General features: G+C 52.9%; 1 protein-coding gene across 1 annotated transcript in view; it reads left to right on the forward strand.

The window, feature by feature from the left end:
- The first annotated feature begins 8,229 nt into the window (after positions 1–8,229).
- The window catches only part of PDXK (pyridoxal kinase), a 29,276-nt gene continuing 21,174 nt past the window's right edge, over positions 8,230–16,331 (forward strand). Inside the window, exon 1 of the mRNA XM_081088019.1 lies at positions 8,230–8,450. Within this exon, the coding sequence (XP_080944145.1) occupies positions 8,364–8,450 (87 nt within the window). The 5' untranslated portion in view covers positions 8,230–8,363. The remainder of the gene's footprint in view (positions 8,451–16,331) is intronic.

Raw genomic sequence — 16,331 nt, forward strand, 5'->3', positions numbered from 1 at the left:
CCAAATGCTGCCACACGGTGGGGGGTGGGGGGTGGGGGGTGGGGGGTGGGGGGTGGGGGGTGGGGGAGAGTGAGGGCATGTGCCAGTGGGTAGGGGAGGCCGGGGTAAGGTCAATGGGGGAAAAAAGGAGGCATATGTACTACTATTTGTAATACTTTAAACAAGAAAATAAATTTTTTTAAAAAATGCTGCCACACTGGGAGTTAGGGCCTCAACATGTGGATTCAGGGGGGAACACAATTCAGTCCACAACAGTGGTTTGGTGTAAAACACCTTAAGTTCTAGATTGGGGTCATCATTAATAGGTTTTCACCCCCTTGAATGAATGCCAGCTCTTTTTGTACAAATCATCCCCGTACTTTGCTGGGTGGAAAGCCTGTCTCACCCAGCACACAAGCCACTAGAGCACCCTAACCCTGGGACAATCAAAGGTGGGCAGAGACCCGAATCACCCCAAGCTGTGGTCAACCAACTGAGGGCTACTGTCCCTGGAGGTCGCGGAGACCCTTTGTGGGAATGACATGTACTGGAGAGGATGTCAGCAGTTTTTCTAGGATGTGGCTCCAAAGAGTTTCCTTTATATTTGTCCTCCTTGGGAATCACTGTGTCTCTTCAGTTGGTGGGGTCTTTCGGAAGATTCTCAGCTACCACATCTTCAAATACCGTTTCAACCCCATTCTCTCTTTCCTCTCCACCTGGGACTCTAACTACACAGGCGTTAGAACTTCCATTATGTTCCAAGTGTCGTTTATGCTCTTTCTATGATTTTTTAAAATTCATTTTCTCTGTGGTTTGGTTTGCTATTTCTGATTAATCACTCTTCCAGTTCACTCATTCTGTCTGTGTCCAGTCTCCCATCAAACCCACCGCTGACTGGTTCATTTCAGATGTGTTTTTCTCCACATTCTCATACATTCTGGTAGGTGTTTCCCTGGCATACCTTTATACAAGCACCGTTTGACAATTTGCATCCAAATTCTTGGAAATGTGCCCACCCATTAGTCCCCAAATCCCACTGCTAGAAACCTGACCTTAGGAGATATTAGTAATTAGGTGAGTGTGTAGGTTGTGTACCAGAATGCACTCCCAGAGCTGTTCATAAGGCAGGAGTTGGGTCCCCAGTTACCCCAGAGGTGAATCTCAGGTAGAGCCAATTGCCAGCGGAGCTCCACCAGGCGCTCTGTCCAGTCCAATGAAACGGCTCTTGCCCCAGTGCTGGAACAGAGCACTGTTGCTCTGACTGAGCGCCAGAAAAAACACTGACTTGGGGTTAGAGGCCACATTGTTAAAAAAAAATGCCTGTGAGAACCAAGATGGCAGCATTGGTAAACACCGGAGAATGCTTCCTCGCACAACCACTTCAAAAATACAACTAAAAGACGGAACGGACATCACCCAGAACCACAGGAAAGCTGGCTGAGGGGAAATTCTTCAACTAGAAGGAAAGAGAACAGCATACCGAAACTCAGAGGAGGCGCAGGGCGGAAAATGCGGAGTGGGCTGGTGGCTGAGGGCGCGGTTGTCATTTTCAATTGGGAGGGAGGCTTAGGCCCTGAGCTCCAGTTCTTCTCCCAGACTCAATCGGGAGAAGCGGGACTGTCTGGCATCAGTCGGAACGCGAGCGCAGCTTTCTCTCCGAGGTTTGCAGCAGTTGCTGGGACTCTGAGAGGCAGAGCCTCTGGGGACGGGACTGAGAGCAGCCATAACTGCTCCCTCCTCCCACCCTGTTGATCCGTGCGACCCACCCCGCCCAAGCGCTACACAGAGCCATTTGCCGGATAGCCTCAGGCAAAGGCTAGATTAGCACCTCCCCAGAGGACAGAAGTTTTCCCACTGCAGACACAGCAGACTCTCACAGCCAGTTGGCCTGGAGGTCAAATCCCCCCAGTATTAACTACAACAATCAAGGATTAACTACAACAACACTGCACACAAAGACCACTAGGGGGTGCACCAAGAAAGCATAAAAAAAATGCGGAGACAAAGATACAGGACAAAATTGTCAATGGAAGATATAGAGTTCAGAACCACACTTTTAAGGTCTCTCAAGAACTGTCTAGAAGCCGCCGATAAACTTAATGAGATCTACAAGAAATCTAATGAGACCCTCGATGTTATGATAAAGAACCAACTAGAAATTAAGCATACACTGACTGAAATAAAGAATACTATACAGACTCCCAACAGCAGACCGGAGGAGCGCAAGAATCAAGTCAAAGATTTGAAATGCGAAGAAGCAAAAAACACCCAACTGGGAAAGCAAAATGAAAAAAAGAATCCAAAAATATGAAGATAGTGTAAGGAGCCTCTGGTACAGCTTCAAGCGTACCAACATCAGAATTATAGGGGTGCCAGAAGATGAGAGAGAGCAAGATATTGAAAACCTATTTGAAGAAATAATGACAGAAAACTTCCCCCACCTGGTGAAAGAAATAGACTTACAACTCCAGGAAGCACAGAGAACCCCAAACAAAAGGAATCCAAAGAGGACCACACCAAGACACATCATAATTAAAATGCCAAGAGCAAAAGACAAAGAGAGAATCTTAAAAGCAGCAAGAGAAAGAAACTCAGTTACCTACAAGAGAATACCCATACGACTGTCAGCTGATTTCTCAACAGAAACTTTGCAGGCCAGAAGGGAGTGGCAAGAAATATTCAAAGTAATGAATGCCAAGAACCTACAACCAAGATTACTTTATCCAGCAAAGCTATCATTCAGAATTGAAGGTCAGATAAAGAGCTTCACAGATAAGGAAAAGCTAAAGGAGTTCATCACCACCAAACCAGTATTATATGAAATGCTGAAACGTATCCTTTAAGAAGAGGAAGAAGAAGAAAAAGGTAAAGATACAAATTATGAACAACAAATATGCATCTATCAACAAGTGAATCTAAGAATCAAGTGAATAAATAATCTGATGAACAGAATGAACTGGTGATTATAATAGAATCAGGGACATAGAAAGGGAATGGACTGACTATTCTTGGGGGGGGAAGGGATGTGGGAGATGCGGGAAGAGACTGGACAAAAATTGTGCACCTATGGATGAGGACAGTGGGTGGGGAGTGAGGGCGGAGGGTGGGTTGGGAACTGGAAGGAGGGGAGTTATGGGGGGGAAAAAAGAGGAACAAATGTTATCATCTGAACAATAAAGATTTAATTAAAAAAAAAAATGCCTGTGAACATTGGAGGCTGGTTCATTTGACAGCACTCCAGCTACAAGCATAGAGAGTGAGCTGAGCTGAGCGGAGGAGCCAGTGAGCTTCCTTTCCATGGGAACCCTGATCCCCAATCCCACGCAACCAGCCCCACCTCAGCCAGTGGCGGTTAAATGAGACTCTGCTGTAGTGAAACATCCATTCACTGAAATAATCCACTCTTTAAGTTTTTATTTATTTTAGAGAGAGAGAAAGGGAGAGATAGGAACATCAATGATGAGAGAGAATCATTGATCTGCTGCCTCCTGCACGCCCCCTATTGGGGATGGAACCCACAACCCGGGTATGTGCCCTGACCGGGAATTGAACCATGACCTCCTGGTTCATAGGTCAACGCTCAACCACTGAGCCACACCGGTGGAGCTTTAGAAATAATTTTAATGAAAAATGAACTTAGAAAAAAATAAGTAAATTTCAACAGAAAATACACTGGCCCTCCTTTACTAGTATAATCCTAGTGTTGACCCAGTGCCCCCTTCTAGTTGCTGGATGAGAAGCTGCTTGATTCATAAATCAATTAATAAAGCTAATTAGGTCTTCAAATTTATTCGGTTGAATTTTGTTGTTTTTTTTTTAACAAGATTGCCCAAACTTGTAGAGCATTTTTATGACTTTATTTGAGCCAAACTAATAACAATTGCTGGAAAGTAAAATCCTAACAACTGAGAATATGCTCTGGAAAAGGGCAGCTCTACAGCTCATTTTACGCATTAGAATCAAATGAGACCTAAGGAGGCTCACACGAAATCCATTGGTGGCCAAGTGGCAAGATGGGAGGAAGCAAAGCCGGGAACTCTCTGGGATTGGATGAAGAGGGAAATTAAGAGACACATGCTTCTTTTATGTTGGTGGGTACGTGGTACGCAGTTAGACAGACTTGAGCAGAGCCAGGACGATGAATGGGCTGGGTACAAGAAGGTCACTAGAGCGGACAGCCTTGTGGGCCTATCAAAGGACAGTTGCAGGGCAGGACCTCGCCCCAGGGTGACCTTTCCTCCCCTAGCATATCACTGGTCACGTGGTTTGGAACCCCCCCACCTTTCCTCCCTAGAGATAACATCCAGGCCTCAGTTGTATTTCAGCTCCAGGCCCAGAAAAGCAGCAAAACCAGATAAGCAATGCCATGGCTGCCTCAGGACCAGCTGCATTGGATAACGACCATCAATCAGTGGAGACCTAGACCCTGAAAGGACATCCCTGGAAAGCTGCTGAACATTCTATTGAGATCTTCCCCTGGAACCTCCCCTAATAGCTCCCCTAAGGGCACCCTTAGGGTACCCTGGCCTTTCCCTTTCACCTCCCCCTCCCTATCCCCCCAGGTGCCTCAGCTTTACCGTCCCCACTTCAAGCTCCAAGGGCCCTTCCTTTGCCCCTATAACTTGTTTCCTAAGCCCACCTCTTCTACGAATCACTTCTTCTACCTCTGTAATTTTCCAAATAAACGTTTTCTTGTAGTTTGGGTCTTGGCTCTGAAGTCTTTCCTAGCCAGAACTCTAGTACCGAGGTTGCTGAACCCAGGTCCAGTCTGACCTCACAGGTCTGACCCCCATTGCTGTTCCAGCCGCCTACCACAGGTATAAGACAGTTAATAAATATTTACTGCACATAGAGATGATATTTGGGCAAGAAAATAACAATGAGGGGATCCTCATTGGTCTTGTGCTCTGGCGGTCTGGTGGGACATTGTGCTCTGAGGGGGTCTTGAAAAAAAGATTATTCTGACATTCCAAAGATATACTATCTTGGATGCAAATAAATAATAGACCGTCTCACTTAAGATCAAGATTGACTTTGCCCGGCCAGCAAGGCTCGGTGGTTGAGTGTCGAACCAGGAGGTCACGACCTATGAACCAGGAGGTCATGGTTCAATTCCCAGTTAAGGCATATGCTGGCTCTATCCCCAGTGTGGGGCATGCAGGAGGCAGCCAATCAATGATTCTCTCTCATCACTGATGTTTCTCTCTCTCCCTCTTCCTTCCTCTCTGAAATCAATTAAAAAAAAAAAAAAAAGTACTTTTTAAAAAGATAAAGATTGACCTTTGTCAAGGAAGCTACAGGCCTAAGCTGTAACTATCACCATGGCCTGCTTTTAGTTAAGAATTTTGTGTTGAGATCACTCTGTGTTGTTACTTGCAGTTTCTCTTTTCATTTTACTTTATTTTACTTTCAGTCTCTGAGTTTGCAGGGCCTGTCATGCTGGCCCCTCCTTAGCTTGTCAGGTTTAGTCTGTCGCTCCTTTTACAACTGAAATGTTACAGGACAAAAGGGGTCCCTTTGCCTGTGAGCATCAAAGCCCAGTAAGACATAAACAGGAGCTTGCAGCAAGGGAAGTAAGGGTTTATTTTCAGGAAGTGGTCCAGCCGGAGAAACACAGGTGAGCTAATGCTCAAAGGCCTGGCTCCCCGGGGGTGCGGTATGTAGAGGAAAAATCATGAATTATGGTGAGTAGGGAGCCCGGGTTGTGGTAGGATTATGGCCTCCACTGATTGGTCGGTGCTAGGCTGTACCGATGAGTGCGTCTGGTCCTGATGTCAGCCAGGGTGTTGCTTCCTCTGGTTCCCCCTTTTCTGGGCCTGCAGCTGAAACACAACTGAGGCCTAACTGTTATCTCCAGTTTGACTGAAACTCTGTCTCTGTGGCCAAGGGACCCGAGGCTCTGCTCCTAAGATTATTTGATGCGGGTGAGAGCCTCATGGTCCTGCCCTGGCTGGTGTGGCTCAGGGTTGGCCCATGCACCCAGAGGTCACCCGTTAGATTCCTGGTCTTTTTTTTAAAATTTAATATATTTTTATTGATTTCAGAGAGGAAGGGAGAGGGAGAGAAAGAGAAACATCAATGATGAGAGAGAGATTCCTGGTCTTATGGGCTGGATCCCAATCGATATTTTGCTCTCACATCAATATTTCTCTCCCTCTCTCCCACTGCTGTCCTCTCTCTCTAAAAATAATAAAAATATATATTTATTAAAAAAGAACCTTTGGGTGGTGGGCACACAGTGTAATATACAGATCTTGTAACATAGAAACCTACACCTGAAACCTGTATATTCATGCTGACCAATGCCACCCTATATGTATTCTCTCTTTACCGCGACCAGCACGGCTAGAGAGCAGACCGAGTCTCTGAGTGGGGGTGGCGGGGGATTGAGAAGAAGAAAGAGACACAGAGACAGTAGGGAAAGCTGGGACCGGGTGGGACGCTGCCCTCTGGAGGGACAGTGACCCAGAGCTGGTGCAGCGAGTTTATTATATACAGCATGATTCCAGGAAGTTTTATTAGAGTTTAAAACAAAGGGAATTATGTGAAATCATGGTTAAGGATCAAGCTGCAATTCTTCATTCTTGTGGCTTCTTTGTAATTGTCACTCCTGACTGAGCCCGGATAATTGAGTCTGTTCCTTGCACCTGGCTGAACTTGGATAATGAAACCCACCCCCTGCCACCTGAGCTAAGGGTCAGCCTGACAACATACCTGCCTCTGGCATGGTATGTTTCTAGGACGTGGCTCTGCCGACACCACTGGACTCAGCCGAAAATCAGCTCACGTGCTTTCCCAGGCGCTCTCTACATCACCCCAATACATTTAATAAATAAATTAAAAAAAACTCATTGTCATGAGGGCTTAATATTAAGGGAGTGGATGTGCAAGGGAGGAGGCAGGTGAGTCAGGGTGCTAGATGAGGCCAGGGTGAATCAAAAGAAAAGGAGAAAAGATCATATGAAAGAAATGAAGTTTCTATGTGGTTACAACAGGATTCAGCGTGTTAATGTGAGAAATGTGTTTAGCACATAGTAAGTGCTCAATAAACATGAGCTATTATTAATCAACTATTATTAACTTCCTCTTCAAAACCTGAACAGCTATGGCACTGCCCTTCTTCCTCATCATCCCAGCCCTTGCCAGTCACTGCTTACCAGGCTAGAGAGGTCTAAACATGTTGCCTTGAGTCCCCATGAGGGACCCAAATCACCACGTCTGATGGTCTGAAAGGGGGGTCTGGGGGAGGGGGGGGGAAGCTGTGACAAGGATGACAGTGGGGAGGTGAAGGGCAGAAGAGGGAAGGCCAGGCTGAGTCCCCACCCCATGGAAGACCGGTTTTGAAAGAGGAGACAGACCAAAAAAAAGCAAAGAAATAAAAAAAAAAAGAAGAAGAAGAAAGAAAGACAGGGCACGGGTGGTAGAGCCAGGACACCCTGAGGCTGAGAGCCTGCGACACGGCCAGGACTGAGGGTGGGCGCCCTGGTGTCTCCTGGCGTGGCGGAGATGTCTGCCCTAGTCGGCTCCTAGTCCCATGGGCAAGTGCGCCCCGGCGGCGAGGGGAGCTGGGCCTGGGACCTTGGTTCCAGGACGGGTGTGGAGCTCACGGGTCCTCTCGCGGGTCTGCGAGGCGAGACCAGGCGTGGATCGGACGCCGGTTCCCGGCCCTCCAGGGGGCTCGGCGGAACTGTCGCCACCGGAGCGCGGACCTGGCCCTGCAAGTGCCGCGGGGCAGTCCGGTCACTTCCAGCCCCGCCCGCCTCCGCGGTCACCGGGCCCGCGCCATCTCCCGTGGAGCTGCGCCCGCGCGTCGCCGGCGTGGCTGTTTCTGGCAGAGGCGCTGGTGGTCCCGGGGCGCCCGGAGCGCGGGGCCGGAGGTTGGCTGCGGGGCGCGAGCTGGCGGTCCGGATGAATGAGTCAATGAATGAATCGATGACTCGAATGAATGGGCGCCGCTCGGTGCCCTTCCTGGTAAAATTACTAGTAAAAGGGCAAACCCAGCATTTTGGGGGGGTAGTTGCCCCCCTCCACGAGGCAGGAGCGCGGAGTGACGTCGGTTGCCAAGATCCGGAGCGGGGAGTAGGAAAAAGGGAATGGCGGGGGGCCGGGTGGGAGTGCGGTTCCGCTTTTTCCTGTCCCAGGGGCGGGGCCTGAGGGGCCCTAGGGGCGGGGCCTGCCCGCAGCCCCGCCCCAGCCCCGCCCCCGCGCAGCGCCAGACCCGCGGGTTTCCAGCCGCGCTGAGGTCACAGGCAGGCGGCCTGGCGTCCGAGCCGAACGCCTGCGCCGAGCGGGGCCGCCGCGGAACCCGGACCGGAGGAGAGCCCGAGTCCCTCAAGCAGGGAGAGCCCGCCGCGCACGGCCCCGCGCCAACCCTGCAGGCCGGCATGGAGGAGGAATGCCGGGTGCTCTCCATCCAGAGCCATGTCGTCCGCGGCTACGTGGGGAACCGGGCGGCCACGTTCCCGCTGCAGGTACGCTTACGTAACCCGCGGTGTCCCGCGAGCCGCCGTGCGGACCGAGGCGGGTGACCACGGCCGGCCCGCGTGACCTTGGCGGGTCCCCGTCTGGCTAGGAGCGCCTGGTGGGTTCCTGCGGGTGGGCCGGCTCGGGCGCGCTGAGCTCGGCTGCAGCCTCCGTGCTTGGCTCGCGCACCCGGCGGTTCCCACCCCTTCCCGCCGCCTGACCGCAGCCGACGGGTTCTCCGGGGGCGAGAAGCTGCCGCGCCGTCGCCCGGACCATGCCCCAGGGGATGAGACAGGAAGGGCAGGTGTTTGCAGTGCTCACCTGCCGGGCGCTGTGTTCTGCCCTTGCCCGCGGTGGGGTCAGGTTGCCGGGATGGAGGAGGAGAAGGAAGCTCACAGTTAGTGAGGCCCCGCCAGCTAGGATGCCTCTTCTCCCCTAGTGAGCCCCCACCTTGCCGCTGACCATTCCGGGAGGTGGTCGCTGGAGGGAGATGGGGCAGGGAAGGGCTCCCTGCAGGTGCTGGCTCTGAAGACGAAGAGCCCACAGACCAGTTCAGGACCCGGCAGGGTTTGGCTTTAGAAGCTGCTCTTTCAACGTGTCCATCTTTCTATCTGGCTTTCCCCCTGGGCCGTTCTTGCTGAGGGGCTCACCATTTCCTGTGACTCACTGGGCATTCACTGCTTCATACTGCAGCCCTTGGAGGGCAGGAGGAGGCCTGGGTGCAGGGAGGTGTGCTGCTGGGCACCTGGCCTGTGGCCAAGCAGGAGCACTGGGCACCTTGGCAAGGTGGTGACTCTCCTGGACTGTCCGCCTTTGGCTTGATGTTTGAGCAAAGGAACAGGCATGGCAGGTCCCAGGGCTGGCCCCACAGGGCATAAAGGGCCACCTGCAGGGGTGCAGGCTGGCCAGAAAGACCATAGGAAGCGCCAGAGCTTCCGAGTAGAATGTGAGGCTGACCTGAGGCTGCCATACCTAAAGCCTGAATAGGAAATAGTGGAGCAAAAACTTGAAGGTGGAGAGGTACAAAGGTTCAAGTTCAAAGTGACCAGCCAGATCTGATGTGTAAGCAGCTCCACAGGTCTGGTCCTCATCCCTCCTGTTCTGGCCAGCAGAGGGCAGACTCGTGGGGTAGTCACCCTGCAAACTTGGGTGTGTCCCACTGTCCCCGCTCCTGGTCACTGCTCTGGAATGCCTCTTCACTCCTAGCTTGTGGGGGGATAGGGTGGGGAGACTTGGCAGGTAGGTGCAAGTCTGCATAGGGCCACTGGGGTGGGACGGGGGGGGGGGGGGGGCGGGGGCGAAGCTGCAGGGTCCCTGGGGCAGAGCAGGGGCAGCCCAGGGAGGTGGAAGCAGGATGGCTTTGAGAACAGGTTCTACTCGCTGTCCAAGGGCAGCAGCAGCTCCAGCCTGGCCTTGGCCGGGGAGCCATGGGAACCGCCCTTGGCAGAAAGTGTCCAGTGAGTTCCCTGCTGGCTTCTTTGTGCCCTCTGCCCCGTCCCACCTCCCTTCGTCTTTCCACAGGGCAGACTGTTCCCTTCCTCTGCTCAGCAGGGTCCTGCAGTGATGTCCCTTGTTCTTGAACTCCCAGGCACATGCCTCAACTTCCATACCAAAACCATGCTTTCCAAGTTATTCAAGAGAGGCTGCTCCTCCAGGCCACCAACCTGGAGAAGTGCCTCTTAAAGACAGAGCTGCGGTTTTTAACCCGGGGTTTCCTCAGGGCCCAGCATCTTCACTTATGGGCACGTGTTCTGGGGCTTATGGGACGTAGACTGGGGGGCAAGGGTCATGTCATTTCCTTCCTCCTGTCATGGGCGGGGGTTGCTGACACGTATCTCCCAGCCCTGCACTTCCTCCCCTTAAGATTTCTGAGGCTTAGGAGGAGCATGGCAGGATAGGGGTCATGGAAAGCAGGGACCGTTAGGTTAGTGACCTTGAAGAGGCAACCAAAGATGTGTGTCTCTCACATCGATGTTTCTTTCTCTCTTTCTTTTTAAAAAAATATATTTTATTGATTTTTTACAGAGAGGAAGGGAGGAGGATAGAGAGTTAGAAACATCGATGAGAGAGAAACATCGATCAGCTGCCTCCTGCACACCCACTACTGGGGATGTGCCTCAACCAAGGTACATGCCCTTGACCGGAATCAAACCTGGGACCCTTCAGTCCACAGGCCGATGCTCTAGCCACTGAGCCAAACTGGTCAGGGCTCTTTCTCTCTTTCTCTCCCTTCCTGCCTCCCTCTCTTCCACTCTCTAAAAAAAAAAAATCAATGGAAAAAAAATATCTTCGATTGAGGATTAACAACAACAAAAAATAAATAAAAAATAAAGAACATGCTCCCTGCACACCTGGAACTCAAACAGAACTGTGTTAGTTCAAGTGGCTGTAACAGATACCGCAGACTGGGGGGCTCAGGCACAGATGTCTCTTCTTTCCCAGTCCTGGAGGCTGGAAGTCTGAGATCAAAGTGTGGGAAGGGCTGGTTTCTCCCAAGGCCGCTCTCCTTGGCGTGTGGAGGGGGCCTTCTTCCTGTGTCCTCACGTGGTTGTCCCTCTGTGTGCCTGTGCCCTAATCTCTTTCTCTTATGAGCTTTCCAATCATGCTGGATCAGGGCCCACCCTTGTGGCTTTGTTTAACCTCAGTCACCTCTGTCATGGCTCCATCTATAGTATTAAAAGAGTAATATGCTAATTGGACCGGACGCCATTCCGGACGTCCTTCCTGACGAAGCCAGGGCTGGAGGGAAGCCAGCTGGGCCCCGGGTGCCTGCAGGTGGCTGGAGGGAAGCCAGTGCTGGCAGCCGGGGAAAGGAAGGCCTACCCTTAACGAATTTTCCTTCCAGACAAAGCCACAGCGGGTGGGGGCTGCAGCAGAGGCCCCCCCCCGCCCACGGCAGCGGCGGCGGGCGGGAGGCCAGGGCCACGGCCCATGCATGAATTTCGAGCCTCGGTCCTCTAGGCTCTAAATAATGTACCATTCTGAGATGTACCACATATGGATTTTGGGGGACACAGTTCAGCCCATGACAAGAACAGTTTCCAGAAATATCGTCGTTCATTGGACTCTCTCTGCACTTGCCCACTTAGTGCTTCTTTGAGCAGAGCCTGTGCAGGCCTGTTTTGGCCTCGGCTTAGCTCTTGTGGCTTGATCTGTTAGTGCTATGGGGTGCTCCCCACCCCCACACCCGAGCACCGCTGGAGCAGGGAGAAGCAGGGAGATGGGTGGGGATGGCCTACTGATGGGGCTTGAACCAGCCTTTGCCACCGCAGGACAGAGGCATCCCCTACTACCGACCCCTGGCAGCTAGAGACGCCAAACGCAGGCTCTTCCACAGCCGAGTGTGGAAAGACAACTTGGAAATGACTGGGGAAGGGTTGGCTCCGGCTGGGCCGCACAGATTTGCCCTCATGCCACTCAGAGACTGGAAAATGGGTGTGGCGGGGGCTGGAGAGGCTGCCTGTGGGGCCTGATTTGGTGTCCCCTGTCTCGCAGTTCTGGCCTTCTGAGCCTTCCTCAGCCTCACGTGCAGAGTGAGGCCAGCAGAACCTTTGTAGGTTTAAGCGTCGAGTTTCTCACTTGGGCCCAACTGAGGACGGGGAAGGGCAGCTGTGGACAGCAGTTCCAGGGGCTACACACGCCAAGGGCTCAGCTTTACGGCAGGTGGAGAACGTTCCGATACGGCGGGGGCATCAAGCTCCTGAGCCGGGAGTCATGGGAAGGTCTGGAAGCAGTTACTTCTACAGATTTACCGGGATGGAGGGAGAACAGGTATGCCTTCTCTCATCGCTGTCTTTTCCGTTGGAACTGCTGGAAATATAGGTGGCAGCCCCTCGGAGACCGCGGTCAGGCACTGGCTGTGCTCCCTGGGTTACTGATCAAGCTGGAGCAGCTTAGACACCCTTTCCTTTCTCCGCGAGAACAGTCCTCGTGGTGATCAGAGGGTGCCTGGCTCCCAGGGCGCCCCCTGGCCAGAGCTCGGCCCAGGTGCTCCTCGGTCGGCAGTCCGCCTGGTGCTGATTTGTGCCCGCTGGATGCCTGTGAGTCTTCGGGGCTGAGGTTCCCAGACCGCTTTTTGTCAGGGCCTGAAGCGCACCTCTCACAGTCTCAGGCAGGCCGGCCCATAGGCTGCACCTTCCACAGGCAGAGAAAAATGTTATAGAAGAAAGAGAAGGGCCCTGGCTGCTTTGGCTCAGTGGTTAGTTGGCCCTTGGACCAAGGGTCTTGGGTTTGATTCCCAGTCAAGGGCACATACATGGGTTGCAGGTTTGCTCATCACCCTGATAGGAGTGCGGTAGAGGTACGCGTAGGAGACAACCAGTCGATGTATCTCTCACATAGATGTCTCGCTCTCTCGCTCTCTCCCTCTCTCCTCCCTCCCTCTCTTCCACTCTTTCTGAAAAAGCAATGGAAAAAATGTCCTCTGGTGAGGATTAACAACAACAACAACAAAGGGGGGTGGGGAGAGAGAAGAGAACAGAACCTTGATCCTGCTTTTGGATTCGTTTCAGCACTCTGGTGCAGCAAGTCCATAGTGCATTTTAATATTGAGGGGAACATGTTAATGTGACCAGCAACAGAGGAGGTAGCCTTAGCTGAAAATCCATTTAAATGTGGTGTCACCGAAACAGGAAGGCAAGACCACAGGAGGCCCCAAAGACACTTTCTCTTCTTTTTCTTTTCTTTTTTTTATATATATATATATATTTTTAAATATATTTTATTGATTTTTTACAGAGAGGAAGGGAGAGAGAGATAGAGAGTCAGAAACATCGATGAGAGAGAAACATCGATCAGCTGCCTCCTGCATATCCCCCACTGGGGATATGCCCGCAACCCAGGTACATGCCCTTGACCGGAATCGAACCCGGGACCCCTCAGTCCGCAGACCGACACTCTATCCACTGAGCCAAACCGGTTTCGGCTTTTTTTTTTTTAATATTTTTATTGATTTCAGAGAGGAAGGGAGAGGGATAGAGAGATAGAAACATCAATGATGAGAGAGAATTATTGATTGGCTGCCTCCTGTACGCCCCCTCCTGGGGGGTGGGGGGATCGAGGCTGCAACCCAGGCATGTGTCCTTGGCTGGAATCAAACCTGGGACCCTTTAGTCCACAGGCCCATGCTCTATCCACTGAGCAAGACCAGCTAGGGCCCCAAAGACACTCTGGGGAGGCTGGGGGTGGTGACTCAGTTTGGGGCCTGCAGAAATCAGCCTCACTCTCTGGCTGTTCTGGCCCATCTGTGCAGGAGAGGTCAGCCGCAGGTGTGTTGCGAGGCACCGGCGGGGAAACCTGGATTCAGATTCCTTTGGCCACAATAGCTGGAGCAGAGGTTGGGGTTCCCAGGGGGCTGCTGGAGCCCAACAGAAGCTACAGAGCTACAGGGACCTGGGCGTGTGAGCCCACATGTTCCTGTGGGCGGCTCACTCCAGCTTCTCCTGGAGCCACCACTGGGTCCCCAGGGACCGCCACAGGGCCGCAAGGAGCCACGTCCACCTCTCACCTTTGGTGTCCTGGGGTGAACTTCAAGGGGTCTCTGATCAGTCCCTTGGAAGATCTTACATTTTTTCCTTAGAGTCCCCAGGATACAAGGGACCTTCTCCAGCAGAGTTGCATTTGGAAGATGCTGGAAGAATGGCATCCTACCCTTTAAAAAAAAAAAAAAGTTGCCGCTGTGACGAGGGTGGATCACAGAGCTGCGTCTGCCTCGCTGTTAGCACAGTGCGTGGATGATTCAGCCGCGAGGTGGGTATGCAGCCACTGGGGCCTGTGTCACCCACCGAGGCTGACACGGGAGCCCTGCTTCATGTCCCCAGCAGGTGCAGCTATCCCTGAGGAGGGGTGCTGTGTCCGGAAAGGTGGACTGAGGTCTGTGTTGGAGCAGGTTTTAGAAAGAGAGGAAGGGAGGGAGAGGGAGAGAAACATCAATCGCCTGCTTCCCATACCTGCCCCGACCCGGGATCGAATCGGCAACCTAGGTAGGTGCCCTGACCGGGAATCGAGCCTGCAACCTGTTTGATATACGAGAGGACTTTCCAACCAACTGAATGGGGCACCCTGCCCGTTCATAGACTTAGTTTCTGTCTGAACTGTTTTCGTGGTGACACATCCTTAGCAAACAGTACAAGAGCCGCCAACAAAAAGCACGCCTCCCTCCCACCCCATGCTGCAGCCATCCAGTCCCTGGGAGCGACCCGCCGGGTTTGAGACCTGGGCGTCCTCCAGGCATTGCCTCATGCCGCACAGACCTGCCGCGTTCCTCTGTGCTGTGTGACTCCCATTTCCTGCTGGAATCCCCGGTCTGATCCAGACGTGCTCCGGTCCTGGAACATGGATGTTGGTTTTGCTGTTTCTCCACGAAAGTCCAGAATTGCTTAATATCTTGATTTCCAACTTCCTTTCTTAGTTTGGGGATGAAGTTTCTGTTTCTCTTGGCCTGTCATGGAGAAAAGCAAGAATTTAATGGGTTCCATTTTCTGATCTTTTCCCCACCGTGTGTGCGCGTGCATGCATGTGAGGTGTGGGTATGCGTGTGCATGCATGTGCTGTGGGCATAGATGTGCATCTGTGTACATATGGGTGCATACGTGCTTGGACATGTGTATGTGCAATTTTGTTGTGTGGTGTTGCTGTTCTCTGCATGGTGGGGTCCTGTCTTCTGTTTAAGTGACCGCCCTCACAGGGCAGCGCTGCCCTCACGGGGAAGGAGAGGGAGCATCTGCCAGCAGGTGGCTTCCATGTGGTGGGGGCTGATTGGCTTTGCAGCTCATGGCGTGGTGGTCCCCTGTTGCACACCCCATGGAGCTTTTAATCAAGAATCAGCCCGTTCTATTCACAGAGTGATCTGGAAGAGTGACGCTGTGGGACCGAATCGGGGGGGGGGGGGGCGGTTCTCAAGGAGAAAGGAGGGAGGCCTGGGGACATGGGCCACCCAGAGCAGCCGCCCTGTTACCCATCTGTACCCAGGTGCCACCGGAGCTTGGGATGAGACCCTCTCTCTTAGGGCTTTGCAGTGCCACCCAGCAGACCCTGACCCTGTGCAGGGCCTGGCGGGAGGGTGGAACCCAGGGAGCAGGGTGCACTGCGCTGGTGTGCATGGGCGGAGGTGATGGGGTCCAGGGCTGTGACGGCTGAGTCAAGGGTGCACACAGGGGACAGAAGTGGCTAAGGCGGACCCAGGAGGCTGCTTCGTGGAAGACAGGGCTCTTTCCAATAGGAGTTCCCGTTGGAGACCAGAGGATGGTGGGTGGGGGACCAGCTGAATTGCAGGACTGGGCGGTAACCAGTGGTGGAAGGGACAAGACTGGTCAGGATGACAGCTGACATGACACTCATGTCCCCTCTTTCCTAATTCTGATTCCCTATGCAAGTGGCTAACAGTCTTGAAAAACAAGCCACAGTGAGGTTCTTGAAGACAGGCGCCTCCTGCTGCCCAACACGAACTTCTCCCCTAGAGGAACCAGGCGGTCTGGGCGGGGTGAGGAGCTGCCCTGGAACATGCCAGCGTTTCCCGCTGCCGCTGTGACGAGGGCGGATCGCAGAGCTGCGTCTGCCTCGCTGTTAGCACAGTGCGTGGATGATTCAGCCGCGAGGTGGGTGTGCAGCTGCTGGGGCCTGTGTCACCCACCGAGGCTGACACGGGAGCCCTGCTTCATGTCCCCAGCAGGTGCAGCTATCCCTGAGGAGGGGTGCTGTGTCCGGAAAGGCGGACTGAGGTCTGTGTTGGGGCAGGAGACGGGTGCCTGCGTGGATCGAAGACCCTGATTACGCCCTGTGTTCCTCTGTGGCTTGGAGACTGTGGAACATTGGAAAGCTCTCCCGGGCACACACGTGCTCTGATCATTGCAAATACTTCCCCCACACGCTGGCGGGGGTAGGAAGCTGGA

Source organism: Myotis nattereri (assembly GCF_964212035.1).
Source record: "Myotis nattereri genome assembly, chromosome: 3".
NCBI lineage: Eukaryota > Metazoa > Chordata > Mammalia > Chiroptera > Vespertilionidae > Myotis > Myotis nattereri.